The sequence below is a fragment of the Hypanus sabinus genome, chromosome 10 (assembly GCF_030144855.1).
Source record: "Hypanus sabinus isolate sHypSab1 chromosome 10, sHypSab1.hap1, whole genome shotgun sequence".
NCBI classification, from domain to species: Eukaryota; Metazoa; Chordata; class Chondrichthyes; order Myliobatiformes; family Dasyatidae; genus Hypanus; species Hypanus sabinus.
The window spans coordinates 146,862,701-146,889,520 of NC_082715.1; the positions used below are offsets into that span (position 1 = coordinate 146,862,701).

General features: G+C 40.6%; 1 protein-coding gene across 1 annotated transcript in view; it reads left to right on the forward strand.

Annotated features, from left to right (window-relative positions):
* Positions 1-586: 586 nt before the first annotated feature.
* Positions 587-26,820, forward strand: part of ppil2 (peptidylprolyl isomerase (cyclophilin)-like 2) — a 286,701-nt gene continuing 260,467 nt past the window's right edge. Inside the window, exons 1-5 of the mRNA XM_059983207.1 lie at positions 587-712; positions 1,351-1,400; positions 4,730-4,775; positions 8,448-8,510; positions 13,189-13,240. Coding sequence (XP_059839190.1) covers positions 681-712; positions 1,351-1,400; positions 4,730-4,775; positions 8,448-8,510; positions 13,189-13,240 — 243 coding nt within the window. The 5' untranslated portion in view covers positions 587-680. The remainder of the gene's footprint in view (positions 713-1,350; positions 1,401-4,729; positions 4,776-8,447; positions 8,511-13,188; positions 13,241-26,820) is intronic.

The following is a 26,820-nucleotide window of genomic DNA, read 5'->3' on the forward strand; positions in this document are numbered from 1 at the left end:
ATACACCTATTCCATGGTGTATCTCAATAAATAAAGAAATAAAATACCACCCTCAATGTGAGAAAGTTTCCCCTCACATTCCTATTAAATCTCTCCCCTTTCACTTTATACCTATGCTCACTCGATTTTGATTGCCCATGTGTGCAGTCACCCTCTCTATGCCTGTCATGATTTTATACACCTCTATAAGATCACCCCTGCAATGAAGTCATATTCTGCCCGACCTCTCCCTTTAACCCACTGTCCCCAGTCATAGTAAAAACCTCACTCAATCTTTACTGATTTTTTCCCCCAGTTTAGTGATACAGTACTGTATTTTCCCTTTTGCGGGGTGACCAAAATTGAACAATATATTCCAAATGCACAATAATCCTGACTGATGAAAGTACCCTCTATACTGGTCTACCTGCGATGCCACTTTCCGGCATATTCTTGTAAGTATCTGGGTGCCTCTGACCACTCACGGTGGTAACAGCGATATTGTTGCATCTTTAAGCTCCCCGGCCTCCAGCCGGAGATTCGCACGCCCCGGACCATACTTCCCCGCGCGCTGGGTCTAACCGGCCGGTTATTGCGAGTGCACGTGTTTAGCAGGAAGTGAAGGGAGCTCCCTTCCGGATTTGTACGAGTGTTTGTTGACTGTGTTAGTTGTCCGGGCTGAGGCAGGTTCTTCAGGCGCCATGGGGAAGAGGCAGCACCAGAAAGATAAGATGTGAGTTGGAAAAAGTAACTGTGATTTGGGAGCGCGGGTCTTGAAACAGAGTCACAGAGTACAAACTGCCGGCGGGATACGAACGCTCACAAACTCAGAGAAATATACGGGCCTTGGTTTTAAAACTATCACCCTCTTGCTCTGTTCCATGCTTGGATTTCTTTCGGCCCATCTTCCCGTTCTTCATCCCTCGCAGAAGCCCAGGTTCTTCTATTTGTGGTGCTGACTATGCTGCTTGCCATCTGCAACACTGACGATGCTCGTATTGGCAAAAGCTTGCAGCAAAATTCACGGACAGTAAATGTAGTCCTTTTACAAAGTTAGAATGTATGGCCACGCCAACAACCTGGATGCTTTTCTGAAGGCGAAACGAAGTGTTTCGGGTGGATCAAAGACAAACTCATTGCTGGATGGGTATAGTGTTATGTCAACTCAGCTGATATTTTTTCCCGAGGCACTGGATTTACTAGGACAACATCGTCTAAGGGAGCCAAATTAGTATGCCAGAAATTCAGATTATAAACTTTGTTGCTTCAGACTAAGTGTGAGTTAGTTTGAGTGACTTGTAAAGGTAAACAGCTCAATTTCAGCCTGCCCTTTGTGCTATTTGCATTGAGATTTCTTTTTTGCTTTTGTAGGTACATCACCTGTACAGAATATACCAATTTCTATGGTGGCAAGAAAGCAGGTAAGTAGGAAGGGTAATGGATATTGAAGTTGTAATTTAAGGTTTCTGTTAACATTTAAAGAAGGTGTATTGTTTATGGATCTGTATAAATTTCAAATATGCACCCAGTGACCACTTTATTAGGTGCACCTGTCAACTTCATTAATGCAAATATCTAATTGCCCATTCATATGACAGCAACTCAATGCATAAAAGCATGCAGACTTGGCCAAGAGGTTCAGTTGATATTCAGACCAGACATCAGATTGGGGAAGAGATGTGAACTTTGACCATGGAATGATTGTTATGCCAGATTTGAGTATCTCAGAAACTGCTGATCTCCTGGGATTTTCATGCACAAGTCTCTAGATTTACAGAGTATGGTGTGAAAAAACCCAGTGATGGGCAGTTCTGTGGATGAAAATTCCCTGGTAGTGAGGGAGGTCAGATGAGAATGTCTAGACTAGTTCAAACTGACAGGAAGGTGACATAACTGAAATAACCACATGTTACCATACTGGTGTGTAAAAGAGCATCTCTGAATGAACAACACATCAAAGCGTTGAAGTGGATGGGCCACAACAGCAGAAGACCACACTGGACTCCTCTCATGTACTTACTAAAGTGGTCACTGAGTGTAATATTTGGATTGTAAAGTAGTTGGAGGAAATTGCTGAAGTTTTGAATATTGGTGAATTTAAATAAATGATGGAATTGAGGCAGTTACTGGACTTTGAACGTGATGCGCTCAGCAGGATGCGTCTTCAGTTCTGGCGAGATGATTGAGAGTTGGTTGTGTGCGTTGTTTGATAGCTTCTTCCCTGAACTCTACAAATACTATCTGTCCGTGTTACTAGAAGTATCACTTGTGAAGGTTTTAAAATAGCCATGTCCAAAGCTATGTAACTGTCTTAATTATGCACCATGTGTGCTATGTAAGAACACAGCCCAGCCCAACTGTAATGTTACTGATGAAGTGGAGATTAGTAATGGATGTGCAATGCCTTCTCACTTGTTTGTTACTTTGATGGAAGTTAGAAGCCACTGAATGATAGAAATTTGATATTTCAGCATCATATTACGATGTTTCAACACCTTCTCTTCCAATCTGTGTATCTTGGTTTTGACTTTGCTATTTGATCTAGTATTTAAATGATTCAATACTCAGTGACAGGTACCTTCATTGCAGTTAACAGTTGTTGAACAGTTCAGTAAAATATTGGGTAATAGGTTCTTGTGGAGGCAAAGGTGTTTCATTAAAAGTTGGTTGAATGGTTTAAATTAGTCGTCGCCAACCATCGATCACAATCGACTGGTCGATCTTTGAGACTTTCCTAGTAGATCCCGAAAAAAAAAGGAAAAAAAACACTAATACTGTTGAGAGATTGTTTCTGGGTTGTGGGATTTTAGTTCTGTTTTATCTGCCCAGTGTGCATGCGTGTAACTCCCTTGCCTCGCGCTGGTCCCCAACCACCGGGCCGCAAGGAAATGATACGATCAGCTGCACCTTTCCTCATTCCCTATCATGCCCACTGTTGAATTTGAATACACGCGAGGTCATTACCCAAGCGCATCAGTGCATCAGGGATCACTGGTTGGCCTCGGGTAACCGGCCGCTTTGTGCAGCCGGCAGGAAGTGCTGTTGCTACTGGCCTGGATCACGAACAGATGGGCACCGCCTCTAAACCTGTTTAACACACCGAATGACGTGGGGAACCCAGTGCTAAAATATTCGCAGACGACCTAATTCGGGCTCAGGGTTTCGTAAGTAGCAGAGCAGCTACCTCGCTGCAATCTACTGAAACAAACTTTTGTCAGCAGATAGATCCTGGGGGGGGGGGGGGGGGGGGGAGGGCGGGTGCCCTGTTGCACTCCAAAGTCAGTCGGTCACTCTCTCTGGACTGTGACCGCCACCGCCCCGGTACGGGAACAGACACACTGGCCAAGGCGGCGGGCTGGCGGGAGGCTAGAGCTCAGACCCGGAGGCTGTCTAATGAGGCAATGAAGCCCTCAGAACTGCTTCGGCACCTTGAATCCAAGCACCCTGCACTTAAAGACGAACCCATTGAGTTTTTCCAGTGGAAAAAACGTGAGCAAGCGGGACGAACCACGAAAACTAAATTGCGGAATAGACTGGACATAAGGAACCTGCTACGAGTTTCGCTGTATTCCAGTCGTGTTTAACACCTCCCGTTGGCTGGTCCACAAGAATATTGTTAATATTAAACCGGTCCACGGTGCAAAAAAAGAGTGGTGACCCCTGGTGTTTATACATTATTTCTACTTCCGGGTTGTGGGGTTTTACTTCCGCTCTTTTCTGCCCCAATGCGCATGCGTGTAACTGTTGGTAACCACTAGTTTAAATAATGTCAATTACTGAATTTTCTACTGCTGCAGCAATCTTACCTGTTCCAGAGTGATGCTTCATAGAGTATAGTTTTTAACACCATTTATGGTATCTGTGTCACACTGTGAATTAGTCGTTCAAGTCAAAAGTTCGATGAGTTTAGTGTTGAAATCAAGTTTACCAATTTAACATGAACCTGTAAGTTTTGATTTGTTGATAACTACGAGGAGACAGAGTTTGGTGATTTTTAGCCACTTATGAGGCTGGGAGAAAACTGGCACCAATCATTGCATTTTGCAGCATGGAACAATTCCAATCAGCCGTTGAAAGGGATATGCAGCCAGTATTGAATAATCAGACTGCTGGAGGAACTGAGCTGGTCAGGCAGTAGTTGCAGGTGCAAGGGGATGCTTAGTACTTTGGGTCATGACCTCTCAACAGGCCTGGCAAAGGGACGGACAACATTTTGAATGGAGAACCTGCATCAGGATGCATCCTGATGCAGAGTCTTAATGCAAAACATCAGCCAACCTTCTGTCTCAACAGACGCTGTCTGACCTACTGAGTTCTTCCAGCAGTTGTCTTTTGCTCTGGATTCCAGCGTCTGCAGCCAGACTCATTTTATTGATGTGATATTCAGGAAAGAGGAATATATGTATAAATGCTCTGCCTTATTTTGTTTCAGAAAAATAAATGTTTTTGCATTTACTGAGTATTTTAATGTTTAACTATAGTAATGGATTGCCATTGCATTCCGTCAACCCAGTTCACTGGTGGCAGGCTTAGTGATATTCTGGGGCGGCCTTCTGGTGCAATGGTGATAGGGGCAAACTGCTTACAGGTTGGTAGCACCCAATGTATCTGCTCAGTTTGGTCTATAGCCAAGTGCACAGCTTGATCCTGGCAGATGTTCGTTTCCTTGTATCATGCTTGTAATTAGATCTGAATTTTAATGAGCTGATCTGATTTACTTCAGAAATATCATTTCTCTTCTGTCCTTCAGTGATTCCACAAGCCAACTTCCGCCGCTTGCCTTTTGATCACTGCAGGTAAGGGTGTGCTTGCGCTCTGCTTTCTTTTTACTCCTTAGAAGTAATGATATAATAATCGAGTAATGTTCAACTGCATGTGGCATTGTATTGTGCAATGTAGACAAGAGATTATACTTAAAATTTCACATAGTTTAGACTGAAATCATTTGGTGCCATTGTATTATTCTCCAGCACTTATTTTTGAGGCTCTGACATTCTCTAAAATCACTTTTGGTCTTTCGAGTCACGCCACCCAGCAGCCCCCGATTTAATCCTAACCTAATCATTGGACAATTACAATGACCAATTAACATTCTAGCCTGCATGTCTTTGGACAGTGCAGGGAACCCATGTGTTCTACAGGGAGGACGTACAAAGTCCTTAGAGGATGCCAGGATTGGACTCCAGGACTCCCAACACCTCGAGCTGTAATAGTGGCGTGCTAACTGCTGTGTTACTGTGGGGCACCACAGTAGTGTAGTGGTTATTGTGACGCTATTGCAGCTTGCGGCTTTCCAGAGTTTGGAGTTAAATTCTGGCATCCTTCTGTAAGGAGTCTCTGTACGTCCATGCTGTGGAATGTGTGAGTTGTCCCCGTGTGCTCCAGTTTCCTCCCAGAGCCGAAAGACATACTGGGTAGGTTAATTGGCCTTGTAAGTGGCCTGTGATTAGGTTAGGGTTAATCTGGTTTGTTGGGGATTTCTGGGGCAGCAAGGCTCGAAAGGCCAGAAGGACCTAATCTACATTGTATTGATAAGTAAAATTCCTCTTTAATCTACTTTCCCTAGCCCAGGGGTCGGCAACCTTTACCACTGAATGAGCCATTTGGACCCGTTTCCCACAGAAAAGAAAACACTGGGAGCCACAAAACCCGTTTGACATTTAAAATGAAAAATTAAATAACACTGCATACAACTTTTTTTTTGCCTTTATGCTATGTATAAACAAACTATAATGTGTTGCATTTATGAAATCGATGAACTCCTGCAGAGAAAACGAAATTACATTTCTGCATGTAACAAAAACCTGTTGAACTCCGAAAAAAAGGCATTGGGTTGAAGGTTACTTTTATGTAAAATACTCAATGTCTATTTGAGTCCTTCTTGTATTTATGAAAAACGCCGAACTTAAATTGTCCGCCAGCAGCAAACCAAAAATAACGTCAGCCAGCTGTCAACCTGAAAAATAAAAGGACTATTTCACTGAACAATGAAAAATACGAATATACGTAAAATAATAGGCAATTAAAATATTTATCATACTTGGTTAATGGCTGTGTGTCCTTTCCCCTGAGCTGTGTTCAGTGTGTTCAGGTGTGCTGTCATGTCTACCATGAAGTGTAGCTTTTCCAGCCACCCTGGCTGTTCCAGCTCAGGAAAGGTGAGCCCTTAGCTGCCCAGGAAAGTTTTCACTTCTTCCAGACACGCGACAAAGCGTTTCAGCACCTCCCCTCTGGACAGCCACGGGACTTTGCTGTGCAGCAGGAGATCAGACTATGCGCTTTTCAGCTCATCCAGTAACAAACGGAATTGACGGTGATTTAAACTTTTTGCCATTATTTTATTGGCAATCTGAATGACAACATCCATTACTTCTGTGCATTCCGGAGGAAATGTTTGAGCGCAAAGTGCCTCTTGGTGCAAGATGCAGTGAAAAGTCAGCAGCTTTCTGTCCAGCGACTTCTGCAGTAAAGCCACAAATCCCTTGTGCGCTCCTGTCATACTTGGTGCCCCATCAGTAGCTACTGAAACCAGGTGGGTGGTCTTTATTCCTTTGGCTCTTAAACAATTCAAGACAGCCTCACAGATGTACTCCCACCGTGTTTGGCCTTTTAGAAGTATCAACTCAATCATTTCTTCCTGTGGCCCGGCAGAGTTTACATACCTGCAGAACAGCGCTATTTGTTCAATATCAGCTTTGTCTTTAGACTCGTCACAGGCAATCCAGTAGGCCACAGCTGAATTGATGTCTTTAATTTGCTGTCTTGTGATGTCTTCTGTCATTTTTATGGTTCTGTCTTTGACATTCTTTGCAGAGAGGGGCATATCCCTGATTTTCTGCACAATTTCACTCTTGTTTTTAAAGTCCGTGAATAGATGTTCTGAAATCTTAATGAAAGATTCTTTTATATATTCACCATCTGTAAACTGCTTCCCGTGCCTGACTATTTCCCGAGTGGCAACAAAACTAGCATACGTAGTTGATTTTCCAGACTTCATCCACTTCTTGAAATGATTTTGCTCAGATCAACCTTCCGCATCAGTTCCGAAACGGCTTTTTTTCTCTCATCTCCAACCGGATATTTTTGAGCAAAGGCTGCGTGTTTATTCTGGAAATGTCTTGCGACATTTGACTTTTTGTTGTTTGCTAGTTTCTCAGTGCATATTAAGCATACCGGTAAACCAGTCTCGTCAGCAGTGAACGTAAATGAATCTGCCCACGTATCATTAAACGTTCTGTTTTCTTCAGTCACTTTTCTTTTTTTTAGAATTCTCTATAGTTAGCCTACCTTGGATCGAAAAATTAAAGAAATCGCGCACTGGTGGGTGTCAGGCATTGGCCGTGGTGACGTGTATTAATGGCGACAAAAAACACGTTTTATTTAGATTGTACAAGATCACCATAATCTTCAAATTTAGAATTACATTTCACAAACTAACATAAAATACATTTTAATTAAATTCTCATCATTTATTTTCCAAAACCACAGGGAGCCGCAGCACAGAGATGAAAGAGTCGCATGCGGCTCCAGAGCCACGGGTTGCCGACCCCTGCCCTAGCCTGTAGTCCCTTCTCCCTTATAGTATTTTGCAATTTCCTTTGGATCAGTTAAAATATTCAAGTGAATCACTTGCATTCTTCACACTGTCCTTGTGTTTTACAATTTTTAAATTCAATTTTATCTTAATACCTTGTGTTTCCAAAATTTGAGCATTGATCATTGAAAGTGCATTTTTTTTTAATGTGTGATGTCAGTTGTTTGTGTCTGGAGATAATATGCTTGCATTGTCTTACTCAAAGTTGAATTTGTCATGTTGATTCAGGAGCTGACTTTATTTACAGCTGTTCCCCCCCCCCCCCCCCACTTCTGCATTATCTAAGCATATTTAATTTCTAAATATTGTGTTAAATATGAATGAAACCAAACCATTCATGTCAATGGAAAGTTCTGCAAAATACAAGGCTGCATTTAAAACCAAAAATAATATAGTTCTTTTTTCTATTTCCGCTCAATTACAACTTTTCATTGATTTACTGTTTTTTTTAAATGAAAGTTAATTTAAAGCAATGAAATAATCTATACTGAACAAATTCAACCCAATTAGTTATTGCGCTTAAGTCATTTAATTTCAGGTTTTAATTGTGATGTAAGGAATTTATGAGACATTGGAAGTTTGTTTTTGGCATTTGTGCAGTTGTGTTCAGAAGAAAAGTAAATTTTAGTCTCTTAATTCTGCCCAGACTGAATACATTTTTCTAAACTGGAAGTCTTTTAACTTCTAATTATTGCCAGCAAGGAAAGCATTTTCTGAATAATGTATGTTTGCAGCTTAAACTGTTCAAGGATAAAAGGCTTTAAAGTATCTTTGGAATCTCAATCTTGAAATGTCTGTCATGCATTTACTTTTGGTGTGCTAAGTGAAAATGATTGTCATTTTGCTTGTTTTAACTTGCTGCTTTACCTTGCAGTTTGTCCCTTCAGCCCTTTGAGTATCCAGTCTGCACACCTGATGGAATGGTGTTTGATCTTCTGTGAGTATACAAGGTTTATTATTAGTCAGCATGGCTCACCTTGTGTTTTACATTCCAATGAACCTTGAGTGGAAATGGCAATTGGAAAATGTGTTTTCAGTGTATTATACTGTCCTGTGGGCTAATTTATACACGTTCATCCCCATCGCAATTCAAGTTCATCGGAATGTCGCAGTAACCAGCGTGCAACCTGTCTGTGATTTTGAGTAAACCTTTATGATTTAAGCTCAGTTCAAAGGCTCTTTGAAAGTGGTGGATGAGCTGAAATTTGATTTAAATAGTTGGCTAACTTGTTTAACTCATGAAACATGGAACTTTAAAAGAAAGTAGAGTTGCAGGATACAATCAGGATCTTTTGTTCTGTTAATGAAAGTGAAAAACTAACATTGCTTGCTCAGTCCACTTGACTGCCCCAACTCTGTAGAAATAGAAGCATAATCTCTCTGCACCCTTGCTGGCTGGTGGTGTAGTGGCATCAGTGCCGGACTTCAGAGCAAAGGGTCCCAATCTCGAATCCAGCCGGCACGCTTTCCATCGGTGCTGGGTTGAGTCTTGAACTAGCAACTCGGCCTCGTAAAAACAAGAAAGCCTGCTAAAAAACGCCATTACGACGACTCCACTCAAAGCTAAGGGCTTTCTTCTTCTTCTCTGCACCTTTGGGCATCTCCTTTTTTAGCCTTCTGCTTGACTTTCTAGTGCCATTACTGTTCTGATTTTATTTAATTCCCATCTGTCTTCAGTAAGCAAAACTCAAACCAGTGTGCAAAATTTTTTAGTAGAGGTAGATAATTCATGAAGAATCTATAAGCAAACTGCTTCCTATCCGGCACTGTATTTACCTGCCTTTTGCTGCGCTCAAATCAGGATAGGAATGCACAAGAATTTGGGTTAAAAGGCTTTGTTTAATCAGTCAGGATCAGATCTATTATCACTGTCATATGTCATGAAGTTTATGGTATCAGCTGTGGAAGAGGTTTTTGCAAAGAGCTATAATAATCCTGGTTGTATTTCAGTTTTTATTTTTAACTGGGGTCTTTAGTTCAGACTGTGTACTATATTCAGATTATGGATCACAGGCTGTATTTACACAACATTAAAATGAAAGGCAACAGTAGAAGAGAGCAGTGCTGGAAATCTAAATGAATGTAGAAACATAGAAAACCTACAGCACAATACAGCCCCTTCGGCCCACAAAGTTGTGCCGAACATGTCCCTACCTTAGAAATTACTAGGCTTACCCATAGCCCTCTACTTCTCTAAGCTCCATGTACCTATCCAAAAGTCTCTTAACGACCCTGTTGTAACCACCTCCACCGTTGTAACCGTTACTGGCAGCCCATTCCACGCACTCACCACTCTCTTGCCCCTGACATCTCCTCTGTACCTACTTCTCATCACCTTAAACCTGTGTCCTCTGGTGGCAACCATTTCAGCCCTGGGGAAGAAGCCTCTGACTATCCACACAATCAGAAATTCTGTACAGAAGGTGAGGTGAATCTTTCTATTTTAAGATTTCACCAAAACTAGCCAGGAGTGAAGCACCAAAGAAACTCAGAATTGGTACTTATGAAGTCTACATTTTGGCTGCTTTGGAACTCTGCAAATGGAAGTGAATCTTTGCAATTGTTGTTAAGATTACAAGACCACACATTGCACATTTCTAGAAGTAAAAAAAAAGGCTGAATTTGGCTTTGTAGCAGGAAAATTTCATTTAGTTAGACTTTCTAATGTCTGGGAGAGGAACTCACACAATTGCTCATTCTGATAAATTTTTTGCATTTTTGTAATAAATGATTAGACTGGGCTGGATAAATGTGTGTATTGAAACCACTGCAACAACAGATTGATGCAAATATATTTAAGCTCTCAAAACTAATCAAACGAATTAAGCATTTCATGATTAGGCATTTTACTTTAGCCAAAGCCTGCTGGATTGTTATAAAGTTTATTCTTAGATTAATTATTTTAAATCATGATGTTACAATGCCCTCTACTGGGATTTAATGGGATTGCAATATTTCAGACTTGATCTGTTTTAAGCAACACACACAAGATGCTGGTGGAATGCAGCAGGCCAGGCAGCATCTATAGGGAGAAGCAATGTCAACGAAGGGTCTCGGCCCGAAATGTCGACAGCACTTCTCCCTATAGATGCTGCCTGGCCTGGCATTTTGTGTGTGTTGCTTGAATTTCCAGCATCTGCAGATTTCCTCGTGTTGATCTGTCTTAGATTGTGGGGGGGGGGGGGGGGGCATTAATATGGTAAAAGTCAGATTAAATTAACTCCCTGGTCCAATTTCAAAATGTGATGGATTAGATGACTACTATTATTTTCAAACATAATTTGACTACACTGCCTACCCACCTGGCTTCAACCATCACCTTTTAACTATCCTCCTACCCCTCTCCCCAACCTTATCATTCTGTTGTCTTCCCCCCTTCCTCTCCACTCCCAAAGGAGGGTTTCAGCCCAAAATGTTGACTGGTTATTCATTTCCATAGATACTGCCTGACGCGCTGAGAGCTGCAGAACTTTGAGTATGTTGATTTGAAATGAAGGACTTGTAGGAACATATGTGTTGGCGTAATAGGAGGTCTAGTTCAACTGCATGTGTGATCTTTCAAACTTGCTAATAGTGTGGGTGGAAGATGAGATCAAAAAACAAAATCCATACTTAAGTAGAATTAATGAGGTAACATATATATAAATGGAAAGCAAATTGAGGTAAGGGTGCAGATCAAGTTTAACAGCCAAATGAAACAGTGTTCCTCTTAAGCCATGCTGCTAAGCACAGTACAACATTCACACACAACACATATAGCACATCTAATTATTACAGCAGAAAAACACAGTTACAAAAATAATAATATGTAAAAATAATAATGTTGTCAAGTCCCTGAGTGTTATGGTGCATGAATGGAAATTGATGTTTTAGCAAAAAGCCAAGACAGAGAGTATATAAAAGACATCGAAATGCTTAGGAAAGAGGTTGGAGTACAAAGTAAGAGTATTGTAATCACCTAATTGCTTAATAACATATCTCTTTTGGGAAATTTCAGAAAGCACCAGCCAAGATTCTAGGCATTGTAAAGATTTGTCAGTGACCCTGCCCACTCAGTATGGATCTTAGACATATTGTTCATTTCCTAATGAATGAATTGTCAGAACTTAAGCAAATGAGAGTAAGAAGGTTGTTAAACATAGTTTAATAAACATAGAACCACAAATATTGGAAACTCAAAATAAAAACATAGGATTTGAACAAGTCCTAAAATGAGAAAGAGTAACACTGACTAGTTATTCTCAAGTGTTCAGCAAGTTCTGACTATTGTTAGGATTTTGTATTTTTTATTCTGGACATTGAATCTGCACAGTAAGACTGGTTTTTGAAGAGCTCAGTGTAACTGAGTGCAAGAGACATCTGTAGAGAGTAGGATCTGAGAGACAAAGCAAGGAGGTGGCATTGGAGGGGTGAAGCTGAAGAATATCTGTTGGACATTTTATAATTTATGCAAACTGCTCTTTTACACAAAATGCTGGAGGAACTCAGCAGGCCAGGCAGCATCTAGGAAAAGAGTACAGTCAACGTTTTGGCCCGATCCAGCATTTTGTGTGTATAGCTCAGATTTCCAGCATCTGCAGATTTTCTCTTATTTGTGATTGGATAAACAATTTTACTTTCAAAGTATCTTTACTTTGGGGGATAAAAACTTAAGACATGAGTATACATGAGGAAACCTGCAGATGCTGGAAATTCAAGCAACACACACAAAATACTGGTGGCCTGCTGCCTTCCACCGAGACATGAGCATATAGGTATTTAAAGTAAATATCAAATCATGCACATTTACCATTTGGTCCTTTGAGCTCATGCTGCCTCTATGCAATGATAATGTAGTTTGCTATTTTCCCAGTATAATTATAAAATCGTCACAAAATACCATCCCAACCTTTTATATTCTTTCCATTCTAATCTGCATCTGAATATTAATGGTTTAAAAAGATGGAAATGTGACTTGATAGAGATGCATAAGGTGTTTGGAGACATAGCTGGAATGGATAGCTCGTGCCTTTTTCCCAGGTGGCAATGGCTGAAATGAAGGCAGAATTTTAAGTGTTTGGAGGAACGTATAGCACTGTCAGCAACACAAGAGATTCTGCAGATGCTGGAAATCCAGAGTAACACACACAAAATGCTAGAAAAACTCAGCAGGTCAGGTAGCATCTATGGAAGGAATAGTCGACATTTTGGGTCAAGTCCTTTTATGACTTCATTTAATTGAAGTTAGGATGTCACCTGGTTAGATGCAGAGCTCTTCCAGTGTTTGGTTTGTGTTGGGTGGATGTCAGAGGTGCACTTTTTATGGAGAGGTGTGTGTGAAACACACTGTGAGAGTGATTGTAGAGGCCGATACATCAGGAATATTTAAGAGACTCTTGGATAGGATGGAAGAAAATTTGTGCGTTATGTGGGAGGGAAGAGGTAGGTTGATCTTGGAGTTTGTTAAAAGGTCAACATAACGTCGTGTATTGAAAGAACAGTGCTGTGCTGTACTGTTATGTGTTGTTCCTGATTTGGATTTGTTGCTGATTTAAAATGGTTTTGAATAGTTTACGAATTTCCCAGTGATTTATCTTACCTGTGTTTCTGAAAATTTCTTGGCAATTTTTCTGTAGGTCTATCATTCCATGGATAAAGAAATTTGGTACCCATCCCACTACGGGTGAGGTAAGGATCTTCTAATGCATGTCATTTATTGTTGATTACTTGTGAAGGATATCATAACTCCCATCAAAAGTTACAAATTTTCCTCAAATCTATTTGTCATAATCAATATTTGTAGCTCTAAGAACAAATCTGGGTAATACCATCAATGAAAATGGGAGCAGCGCTGCTTTTTGAAGTATTTTGTGTGTACCCTAGAAAAGGAAGGGGAAAGCATTCATAGTATTCCAGGGGTTATTAATGGATCAAGGTCTGGAACTCACTAAAGCAATGAAAAATCCGGGAGAAATATAATGCCACTTGGGGCATGATGGCTTGTGTCCTAGGGTTTTATAAAGAACAGCTATTTTGATTTGGTTGTCCTGTGAGGTAGGTGCATTGTGTTTATAACATCCTTATTGCTGAGACAGAGAAAACAGGAATTATGCTCCTGCTTACTTTTCTACATCTGATGTGAGAAGATATTGGGATCTTTGGAGTACTTAAATTTGAATTAATTAGAGAGGGGCAATTTGTAAAAAGTGGACCATATCTAATAAAACTATATTAGAAAAAGGGCTTATTGAAACATACAGGATATTGAAATTCCTGGATAGAGTGTTCTTCAAGAGGTTGCTGCTATTGAAAGGAGATTCTAGGATCCAAGGGCACAGCCTCAAAATAAAGGGATGTTTCTTAAACTGAGGTGAGGAGTTTCTTCAGCCAAAGGGTAATGAATCTGTGGGATTTGTTGCCTCAGAAGGCTATGGATGCTCTTGGGTGTATTTAAGGCAGAGATTGATAGGTTCTTGATTGGTAAGGGGGTTAAGGTTTATGGGGAGAAGGCAGGGGAATGGGGATGAGAAAATCAGCTGCGATTGATGAGCCAAGTTGCCTAATTCTGCTCCTGTAATCTTGGTCCTGTATATTTTGAAATTGCAGTGAAAGGTGTAGAGAAGAGTTATCTACCAGACATCCAGTTTAGCCTACATGTGACTGCAGATCCACATCAGCACAATGGACTCTTAGCTGCCCTGAACTGGCCTGTGTCATTACTGCTTCATTGAATTTTTAAAAAAAAGATTAAATCAAATGGGTCCATTTGTTGTGGACCTAGGCTTTGGATCCTGACATGCAAAAGTTGCTCATGATCTAATCAACCTTACAATAGCCCCTGGTGTTGTGTTCAAGTTGTTCACAAAAAAAGGACAAATCCAATCCAGCTGGTAGCTACCCACTTATGCCATGTTCAGAGATCATGTTCCAGTCTACTCTGTCACAGTCTTACTGCCCCACCTGTAGGGCATTCTGTCCAGAGATGATGGAAGAGTGATATATGGACAAGAAGGAGTAGTTGAAAGTTTTCAATGTTGATTTTAGAGCCCATGAAGTCTCATGGTATCAGTGATTCACAGACAAACATCCTCCAGATTATCAGCTACTGACCTGGTTCAACTAATGAATCAGTATATTAAATAACAGTTTGAAGAAGCACCCAAAATAGCAAGAACACAGTATGCATGCTAGATGCCAGTGGCGGGGGCGGGGGGGGGGTTGTTAAATTTCCATATTGAAGATAATTTTGGTAGATCTGTTGGTCTGATAAACATAGCTGCCAGGCTGTATAGGCAGCAGGCAATGAGCCATCCAAAATGAAAGAGAAATCTGTAGACATTGCCTACATCTGTGGAAGATGCATCTGTCCATATCATCATTGATAGAAGTGATGGTGCTTCTAGAAACAAAATTTCTGTCTCCACATTGTGAATACCATCTACTGTATTGTATAGCACTATGGAATCAAATCAAACATGAGCCACAGTGGATCATCAACAGCATCAGAACAGTAAACCACCATTCTCTGTAACCTTGTGGCCTGATAGACCCCTGGATCAAACTTAGATCAGAGAAGAATGCGGAAGGGTATGCTGTGAGTAGCACCAGATACACCTGAAAATGAGTTGCTAACTCATGGGTCCACCTCTGTGCTAAACAACAGAAGCAGCGTGCAATGTACAGAGCTAAGGAATGTCACAACTAATGGGTCAGGCCGAAGTATTAGTCATGAGTAGTGTTAGAAATTAAGTAGTAAATTGGAACATTTCCATTTTACTGTTCCAAAGAAACTATGTAGCAGCCATGCCAGCACCACCTGTCTCAAAAAGAGGTTACTTTCCTCGAGCAGTAAGGCTGATCAACACCTCCACCCACTAACCCATCATTCTACACCCACCACCACCACCATTACTTTGTCATTTCTTGTCAGTCACCTTATTTACAGACATTCCTGTGCCTAGTGCCACTTTATGGACATAAAATCGATCTCTGTATAGAAACTATCTTATGTATTTATATTTATTGGGTTCTTTGCTGTTGTTTTTAATCTTATTGTATTTATTTGTGCTGCATCAGATCTGAATTAACAATTTGTTCATCTTTACGCATGTTTACTGGAAATGATATTAAATAACCTTGAATCCTGATGATTAGCTGAAGGCCTCTTTCTGATTTTGATTGTGAAAAGAACCATTTAAACATCTCAAATAGATATTTCAGACCATATGACAGGTAGAGAACAGTATGTTAAGGAAATGATTTAAGTAGTTCTGTGATAGAAAATACTTGGGAACTAAAGTCAGGCAGAACAACAAACAATGCACATCACTTGAAAAGTCTTAGAATGATATGGCATGCTTGAATCTTCATTTAAAGTATAGATAAATAAAGTGAAAAGGAAGCAAAATCTTTGTTTTTTATTTGGATGGATGAAATGTACAGGATAACTATTTGTCAACCTTTGACAACATGGTGGTGTAGTGTAGCAGTTAGTGTAGCATTATTACAGCGCCAGTGATCATTGATGGAGGTTCAGTTCCCACTGCTGACTGTAAGAAGTTTTTGTATTCTCCCCGACTGTGTGAGTTTCACCTGGATGATCTGGTTTCCTCCCACATTCCACAGTTGTACCGTTAGGCTAGGGAGTTGTGGACATCTACATTGGTGTCCTAACTGTGGTGACGATTGGCCCAGCACAATTCTCGCTGATTTGATTCAAGTAACACATTTCAATGAATGTTTCAAAGTGTGTGTGACAAGTAAAGCTAATCTTTAAATCTTTACCCTGTATCAAGCAATAACTTATTAAGGCAACACGAGTGAATCTGCAGATGCTGGAAATAAATAAAAACACACAATGCTGGCAGAACTCAGCAGGCCAGACAGCATCTATGGGAGGAGGTAGTGACAACGTTTCGGGCCAAATCAACCCAAAATGTCGTGACTACCTCCTCCCATAGATGCTGTCTGGCCTGCTGAGTTCTGCCAGCATATTGTGTTTTTATTAATAACTTATTAATGTGCTTGCAGTTCTGTTTTGCTCCCACTAGGTGGTAGCCTTTAGCTGTTGAAACTCTTCCTGTTCAAATCCAAACTATTTTGCAAGATTTCCTGATCTGTACGTTTCCCCTGATCCAGGCACAAATCTAGTTAAAGTGCAAGGCCTGGTCCCACATGCCTGATGGTCTGTCCCTAGTGATAAGACAAAGGCAGCAGGAGATGTAGAAGAGTCTTGAGTTGTTTGAGTAAAGTAATCTGTGGGGCTGTAATGATGGAAGAGGTAGAAGTATGAAGGTACAAATCTACCAGTTGGAAATTTGTGATACCAAAACAATATTTCCCAATGTGAATTACAAATTTAATAGAGACAAAGAAGTACTTACATTAGTCATGCTTGCAGTGGAATGGAAATTACTCTGGGTGTGTTTGTATAATTTATTTAGATTATACTCTTGGACAGTTGGGACAGTTGATCACTTGAGTAATGGTTGGCTTGTGGATTTAGCAGAAATCAAGGACAGGCTGTACTCTGTGTTTGCCCAGAACACACGCAGGCTGCTAAAGCAAACGCATTGTGCTGTTCTCTGTTCCATTGGCTCCCAAATTCACTGTAGTCATCATAACCGAGTGAATGATTTGTAACAACATTTACACAAGCTTACTGTAAATCCTTAATTCTTTAGTAAGTATTCTTCGCAGAAATCTGGCGTAACTCAGCAGTCAGAGAACATCTTTAGAGAGTGTTTTGGGCCAAGGCCCTTCATCAGGACTAGAAAGAAAGAGGGAATAAGCCAAAATAAGAGGGTGGGGGAAGGGAAAGGATTGCAAGTTGGCAAGTTATTGATGATCACAGGTGTGGGAGAGTGGGAAGGGGAGGAAGGGGATAGGTGGAAGAAACAAAGGGCTGAAGGTAGGAATCTGTTAAAGGAGACGGTGGATCGTAGGGAAGGGTGGGGGGGGGGGGAGATCCAGAGTGAGGTAATGGGCAGGTGAGGAGGTGAGAGGTTAGACAGATTTGGCACTGAAAGACAGAGTGAAGGTGTTCAACAAAGCAGTCCCCCAATCTGAATTGTCTCACTGATGTAAAAGAGGTTGCACAGGGAGCACTAAATGCAGTAGATGACCCTGATAGACTCAAAGGTGAAGTTTTGCTTCATCTGGAAGGGCTCTGGGTCACTAAATGGTGGTGAGGGTGGACGTGTAAGGGTACATGTAGCACTTTCAGGGATGAGTGCCAGGAGGGAGATCAGATTATTTTTGACCTAATATCATGTAATGAGAAATTATTAATTAATGATCTTCTAGTTATCAAGCCTTCAAGGAACAGTGATCATGGTATGGTAGAACTTCAGATAAAAGATTGAAATTGATTTAATTCAATTTAAAACCAGGTCTTGTATTTGAGGATAGAGTCAGAAAAATTATTTTATGAAATTATACTAAAAATGGTTTGGTAGTAACAAATGATAGCTAAAATTTAAAGAATGAATGCACCACCTAGAACAAATATATAACAATATAAGGCACACAGACCCTGTAGGAATAATGCTTCATGTGTAGCTAACAGGAAAAGTTAAAGATATTAATAGATGAAAAGAAAATGCATAAAATGTTGCTAAAAAGAGCAATAAGCCTGATGGAAAATTTAAGACTTCTGTCAGGCATTAATAAAAGGAATTCAAGAATGATGTAGTGGGGAATATAAAATGAGACATTCAAAGCCTCTACAGATATTTAAAATGGGTAAAATTAGCAGAATATATTGCCACACACTCAGACTGGAGAATTATTTAGGGGAAAAAGAAATTATTGCAAGGAATTTAAGCAAATATTTTGTGTCTTTTGTCACAGAAGACAAAAAATATCAAATTAATGCAGAACAGAGAGTCTGGTGTTAGTGAGGAGTTAAAAGAAATCAATGTTATTTAAAGATAGTATTAAATAAGTTATTGAGACTGAAATAATTAAATCTCCATGACCTGATGACCTGCGTTTTAAAGATTAGACAGAGCTAATAGATATACTGGTTATCTTCTTCCAACATTCGGTAGATTCTAGAATGGTTCCCACAGCTTGGAAAATAACAAATGTGAGATTACTATTTAAGGAAAGAGGGAAAGGAAAAGTTGGAACAATGGACATTAGCTTGCTTCAGTTGATGAGAAGGTGCTTGAATCAGTGAAGTGGCAACAGAGTACCTAGAAAGAGGAATGATAAAGAGGAATCATGTTTATTAACTCCGTTAGAATTACTTGAGGTTACAACAAGGAGATTAGTTATGGGGGAAACAGTTATTCTAGGATTGGGAGGCTGTAACTAGTAAAGAATCATGGTGGGGCTCCAACTATTCATATTTGCATCAGTTATTTGGATGAAAGTGTTGGGAGATGAGAGTGAAACATTATTGGGATCATTGAATGGACAATGGCACAGCAGATGGAATATTATATGTGAAAATTTAGTGGAAAAATAGAAAACTGTTTTTAAATGGCAACTGAGAGGTCTTGATGTTCAGAGAATCTAGGTGTCCTTGCAGACACTCACTGAACTTTAACATGCGACCATTGCAAGTATTCAGGACAGTAAAATTACATGTGCCCTGTACGGCAATAGGATTTCAGTGCTAGAATAAGGATGTTGCAGTTATGTAAGGCTCAGTGCCCACACTGAATATTGTGCATAGGTCTGGTCTCCCTATTTAAGGAAGGATATAGAGGGAGTGCAGTGAAGATTCACTAAGAGTTTATCCCTAGGTGGAGTTTGTCCTGTGATAACAGGTTAAGCAAAATTAATGCAAGCTCTCTTGAATTTAGAAGAATGGGAATTGATCTCATTGAACTAAAATTCTAGGGGGCTGGGCAGGGTAGATACAGGCTACCCTGGAGGGTAGGAGGTTACAGTCTGAAAATAAGAGGCCTGATGTGTGATGTCTTTACTTAATCATAGTGAATCTTATGGATTCTCCAACCAGTGTTGAGTACATTCACAGAAGCCACCAATAAATTTTGGTTTATCAGTGAAATCGAAGTGTATATTCCTGAATTGGAATATACATAGTATATAGTACATAGTGCCATAGTATAATAAATCAGTCATCATCTCAATGAGTGAGAGCAGACAGAAATTTAACAATAACTTATTCCTGTTTCTTATGTTCTTAAGAAAAATTTAAGGATGGTGGCCTCCACAGTAATATAGTGGTTAGTGCGATCCTGTTAGAGCTCAGGCCGTGGACTTTGGACTTCAATTCCGGTGCCATATGTAAGAGCTCTAAATGTTCTTCCCATGACCGTGTGGGTTTCTTTTGGGTGCTCTGGTTTCCTTCCACAGTACAACGGCATACCAGTTAGTAGGTTAGCTGGTCATCGTAAACTGTCTGCGATTAGGCAAATGTTAAATACGTGGTTTGCTGGACAGCGTGGCTTGTTTGGCATGCTAAATCTCTAAATAAATAATAAAAAGAGAGTGCTATGAGAGTGAATTGTGTGTCTGTGGTGTGGTGGTATCACTGTAGTTAGTAAGCAAATTAGGAAACATTAGTAAAATTGTTCTTTTAATACTCCTTTTAATGTTCTTGTAGGTTTAGTCGTTGCTGACTGAAATGTCAAATTCTCTTTGAAGTTGATGACTAGGTTTATAGAAATTTAATGCAGAGCAAGGAAGGAAGACAATTATGAACCAACTGGTTAATAACTGACAGCCTGTCCTGATGGCTTAAGTGTGCAGAAGATATGCCTTGCTCATGGCAACTGACTTAATGTGAGCAGTAAGGTTAAAGGAGCATTCTGACAAGTAGAAGGTCACAATGCACATTACCTGTCATTTTATTGTCGCGGTTGAAAGCTTAAGTTAAATCTTCTGTTAATTATTTTCTTAACTTGTTTTGGTGAATTGGCCAGGGAAATATGAACTTAAATGCTTTTGTGGCAGCCTCCTATTTCTCCATTATACATTTTTCCACTGAAACGTCATCTAAAACACAGCTAGTTTTATGCTTCCTTGCATAGAGCAACCAAAACTGCTTCAGAAAAATATGTGGTTTCATCAAACTCGTATGAATCAAGCAAGATTTAGATTATGGAACAGTACAGCACAGTATGAGCCCTTTGGCCTATGATGTTGTGCCAACATTTTAATCTCCTCCACCATCAGTCTAGCCCTTACCTCCTGCAAAGGCCATAGCCCTCCAAATTTCTTTAATCTGTGTGCCTAACTAAGAATCTTCAATATCTCTTATGTATCAGCCTCAACCACCACCCTTGGCAGTGGCACCTGCTACTCTCTGTTTATTTTTTAAAAACACCTACTTCACTTCTAAACTCCTCCACTCACCTTAAAAAGATGTTCTGTCTTCTGGTATTAGCCATTGCCACCTTGGGGGAGGGGGAGGCACTGACTGTCCATTTTATCTGTGTCTTTTATAACAAGTCCAGGTTTCCCCTGCTATCCGAAGGTAGAGCATTCCTGTGAAACCATTTGTAAGCTGAAATGTCGTAAAGCTAAGAAGCAATTACCATTAATTTATATGGGAAAATATTTAAGCGTTCCCAGACCCAAAAAATAACCTGCCAAATCATACAAAATAGCACATAAAAGGAATGATATGATAAATATACAACCTATATAAAGTAGAAATATTGTATGTACGGTGTAGTTTCACTTATCAGAATGGGGAAGACAGCAAGCCAAAATTGATTTGCAGAAAAAAAATCGGCACGTATACGTATGCACGTACAACTGCCCACACAAGGCTTTACAGTCATGGTAGTCTTTCTAGGGGTTAACACATGTATAAAGTAGGTGTCTTTTTCTCGTAAAAGCGAAAATCCTTTTTGGTTAGCAAAAACAGGTAGTAATGTAGGTCTTTTGTAACAGCGAGCTGTCATAAAGCGAACGTTTGAAAAAATGGGGGCCACCTGAAAACATTTCTATCAGGTTGCCTCTCATCCTCCTTCATTCCAAATACACTAAATCTAGCTTGCTCAAGCTTTCATGTTCTCTAATCTGGGCAGCATTCTGATAAATCCCCTGTGCACTCTCTCTAAAGCTTCAACATTCTTCCAATAATGAAGTGATCAGAAGTGAACACAATATTCCAGATGTGGTCTAACCAGAGCTTTATAAAGCTGCAACATTATCTTAATGCCTCTTGCACTAATCAACCGACCCAGGGAAGGCCAACACGCCATATACCTAGCTCTGCACCTATCAGTGTCCATTGTAATCTGTGACAAACTTCGATGCCATCCAGTGTACCACCTACCTTCATGTCACCTGCAAACTTACTAACCCACCTTTCCATTTCCTCAACCAAGTCACTTATAAAATCACAGAGTAGGGAACCTAGAACAGATACCTGTGGAACACCACTGGTCACTGATCTTTGGGCAGGATACACTGTGTTCTACCATCCTCTCACTTCAGTGGGCAAGCTCATTCTGAATCCATGTAGCCAAGTTTCCCTGGATCCATATTACCTGACTTTGTGAATGAGCCTATCGTGGAGAATGCTGTCAAATGCTGTACTACTATCCATAGACACTATATCCTTCCTTCATCAACTTGTTTTCTCCTTTCTCAAAGTTAATCAGGCTTGTGAGGCATGACCTACCCCTTAGAAAGCCATGCTAAATATCCTGAATCAGGTAATGCTTGTAAATATTCTCCAAAAATTTGCCTACAACTGATGTAAGACCCATTGGTCTATTATTCCCAAGAATATCCCTGTTACCTTTCTGAAACAAAGTAATAACATTTGACACCCTCCATTCTTATTGTACTACTTTTAAGGCCAATGAGGATGCAAACATCATCACTAAACACACAGCAATCTCTTCCCTTGCTGCTTGTAGTAACCTGGTGTATATCCCATTTGGCGCTTGGGACTTACCTATACTAATGTTTTTAAAAAGTTCCAGAACATCCTCTTTCTTAACATTGGCATGTTCCAGCATATTAGCTGTTCTATGCTGTCCTCACATTCATCGAGGTCCCTCTCAGGAGTTCGCAACCTGGGGGTCCACAGACCCCTTGCTTGATGGTATTGGTCTGTGGCATAAAAAAGGTTGGGAACCTCTGCTCTAACTGGAGAATACTGAAGCAAAGTATTCATTAAGGACCCCTCCTACCTCCTTTATCTCCAGGTACATGTTTCCTCTTTTATCTCTGTGGCTATCCACCTGATCTTCATGTATGTGTAGAATGCCTTTGGGCTTTCCTTAATCCTTCTCACCAAGGCCTTTTCATGTCCCCTCCTAGATGTTTTTCTTCTCAACCATGGTTCTTTCACTCTTACCATCCTTTCCCAGCCTCAGTGGGACAAACCTCTGGAACCCCATGCAAGTGCTCCCTAAACAATCTCCACATTTCTGTTGTGTATTTTCTTGAGTACATCTGTTCCCAGTTTAAGATCCCGAATTCCTGATTAATAGCATCATAATTAACCCTCCCCCAATCAAGCACTTTTCTTTGATACTGTCTGCTCCGATCACTGTCTAAGGCTATGTTAATGGTTCGGGAGCTGTGGTCACTGTTTCTGAAATTTTCACTTGCCAGGAGATCTGTCACCTGACTAGATTTAATACCTAGTACTAGATCTAGCTTGGACTCTTCTAGTCAATCTATCCACATTGTCAGGAATCCTTCCTGGACACACTTAACAAATTCTGCCCCATCTAAAACTTTTGCACTAAATGCCAATGGGAAGTTGAAGTCTGGTGGTGTAGTGGCATCAGCGCTAGACTTTGGAGCGAAGGCTCCGGAGTTCGAATTCTGCCGGCTCCCTTGTACGCATTACATCCGTGCTGGGTTGAGCATTGAGCTGGCAACCCGGCCTCGTAAAAACAAGAAAGCCTGCTAAAAATACACTGTCACAACGGCGTCCTAATGACTCAACTTGGAGTTAAGGGCTTTCTTCTTCTTCTGAAGTCCCCCATGACAGCAACCCTGTTGTTTTTGCACCTTTCCAAAGTCTGTGTTCCAATATGCTCTTCAGTGTTGTGATGGGGGGGGGGGGGTTCTATTGAATACTCCCAGTAGGAGTATTGGGACCAAACAGGAATTGGTCCTTCCTGTTTCAGACTTCCATCCACTCTGACTCAGTAGGCGTTCCCTCCACAATTTCTTCCATTTCTGCTGCTGTAATACTATCCCTGATTAGCATTGCTATTCTCCCACCTCTTTTTTTAAACCTGCCTCCCTGTCCCTTTTGAAACATCCAGCATCAATTTTTGCCCATGTGACTGCAAAGTCTCTGTAATGGCTACAATGCCGTAGTTCCATGTACTGATCCATTCTCATCACCTTATTCCTGATACTTCCTGCATTAAAGTAGACAAATTTCAACCCATCCACATGACTGGATTTAGACCATATTCACTGTCTGTCCTTCCTCACAGTCTTTCTGCATGTTGCTTCTGTCTTTACACTAACTGCTCCATCCTCTGATCTATCACTGTGGTTCCCATCTCCCTGCCAAACTCGCTTAACCCTCCCCAGCAGCTTCAGCAAACTTGCTTGCAAGGATATTGGACACCTCAAATTCAGATATAACCCATCCCTTTTGTACAAGTCATACCTTCCTCAGAAGAGATCCCAGTGATGCACATATATGAAACTCTGCCTCCTATACCAATTCTTGTATACTGAAGAATTAGTATTTCCACACATTTATCTGCCAAATTATTCTATTCTTGCCGTCTCTGGCATGTGGTAATTCAAATATTTTTAGCTCCCTACCTAGCTCCCCGTAATTCACTCTTGAAGACCTCATCCATTTTCCTACCTTTATTGTTGGTACCAATGTGTATCAAAATTCCTGGCTACTCACTCTCCCCTTTAAGAATGCCGTGGATCCAATCTGAGATGTTTCTGACCCTGGAACCTTGAAGGGAATATCCAGAAGTCTCACAGCCACAGAATCTCCTGTCTGTTCCCCTAACTATTGACTCCCCTATTGCTGCCACTCTCCTCTTCTCTCCCCTTCCCGTAAGAGTTTGACCCTTTGTTTTATAATTTCAAACCCATTGTGATGTAGGTTAACATATCATTTGTCTTCCTAACAAGGTACTATATCTGCATGTAAACTTCCTGTGGCTCTTGTAATGTGACAGCAGATGTAAGTGAATGCCAAGATTTTCTAGGTTCTCACCATTTAAAATAATCTGCTTTGACTTGCATGAATAATATCTGACTTTCTCAGTTTTCTCTCTATGGCCCTTTTCACCAGTTTGTCCTAATTTCTGTATCATTTTGGAGACTTTTTTTGTAATTCCTTACAGATTCCTGCCAGAGAGTAGTGGCGGATAACTGTTTGTCAGGTTGGAGGCTGGTGACTAGTGGTGTGCCTCAGGGATCTGTACTGGGTCCAATGTTGTTTGTCATATACATTAATGATCTGGATGATGGGATGGTAAATTGGATTAGTAAGTATGCAGATGATATTAAGGTAGGTGGCGTTGTGGATAATGAAGCAGGTTTTCAAAGCTTGCAGAGAGATTTAGGCCAGTTAGAAGAGTGGGCTGAGCGATGGCAGATGGAGTTTAATGCTGATAAGTGTGAGGTGCTGCATTTTGGTAGGAATAATCCAAATAGGATATACATGGTAAATGGTAGGGCATTGAAGAATGCATTAGAAGAGAGTGATCTAGGAATAATGGTGCATAGTTCCCTGAAGGTAGAATCTGATGTGGATAGGGTGGTGAAGAAAGCTTTTGGTATGCTGGCCTTTATAAATCAGAGCATTGAGTATAGGAGTTGGGATGTAATGTTAAAATTGTATAAGGCATTGGTAAAGCTGAATTTGGAGTATTGTGGACAGTTCTGGTCACCGAATTATAGGAAAGATGTCAACAAAATAGAGAGAGTACAGAGAAGATTTACTAGAATGTTACCTGGGTTACAGGGAAAGATTGAACAAGTTAGGTCTTTATTCTTTGGAGCGTAGAAGGTTGAGGGGGTCTTGATAGAGGTATTTAAAATAATGAGGGGGATAGGTCGAGTTGACGTGGATAGACTTTCCATTGAGAGTAGGGGAGATTCAAACAAGAGGACATGAGTTGAGAGTTAGGAGGCAAAAGTTTATGGGTAACACAAGGGGGAACTTCTTTACTCAGAGTGGTAGCTGTGTGGAACGAGCTTCCAGTAGAAGTGGTAGAGGCAGGTTCGGTATTGTCATTTAAAGCAAAATTGGACAGGTATATAGACAGGAAAGGAATGGAGGGTTATGGGCTGAGTGCGGGTCAGTGGGATTAGGTGAGAGTAAGCGTTCGGCACGGACTAGAAGGGACAAGATGGCCTTTTTCCGTGCTGTAATTGTTTTATGGTTATATGATTACTATCCCATGTGCAGGCATTGGAGAGGTTCCAGAAGAGGTTTATGAGAATGATCCTGAGACTGAAAGGATTGACTTATGAGGATAGTTCTGGGCCTGTACTTGTTGGAGTTTAGAAGAATAAGGAGTAATCTGATTGAAAGCCTACCAAATGCTGGAAGGTATAGATACAGTGGATGTGGAGAGGATGTTTGAAATAGTGGGAGAGTTGAGGACCAAAAGGCACAGCCTCAGAATAGAAGATATCCCTCTAGGACAGGGATAAGGAGGAATTTCTTCAGTCAGAGGATGGTGAATCTGTGAATTTTATTGCCGCAGACAGTTGTGGAGGCCAAGTCATTAGGTATATTTAAAGAGGTTCATGATTAGTCAGAGCGTCAAAAGGTGTTACAGGCAGAAGGTAGGAGAATGGGGATAAGAGGGACAATATTATCAGCCATGATGGGAGGGCGGAGCAGACTTATTTAATGAACAGCTTAATTCAATCCTATGTCTTATGATCTTATCTGCACATGCATGGAAGATGTCTTTGACGATGCTAACATACTGCCTTGTTCACTCACCAGAAACTTGCTGACCAATGTTTGGCTTGGATTAAACCAAAGCTGCTTGGCTGCAATGTCAAATATAGTTTTGCGCTAGATGTGGATAAAGGAGCTGAATCCCAGAGTCTGACTAACCTTGCTGCCAAAGGTGGTATTCAGCCAAATATGCATCGAAGATCTTTGGTAAAATTTAAATCCGTGGGAACTGAGGGACAGATTCACCACAGATCATAGGCTATCGTTGTTGAAGGTCAATGAACTTAGCCCAGGACATCTCCACAGGGATTGCTAAGTGCAGTACACTCAGCCAAACCATTTTTAGCTACTTTATCAGTAACTTGTCCTATAATACAAGGACAGAAATAGAAAGGCAAACATGAGGAAATCTACA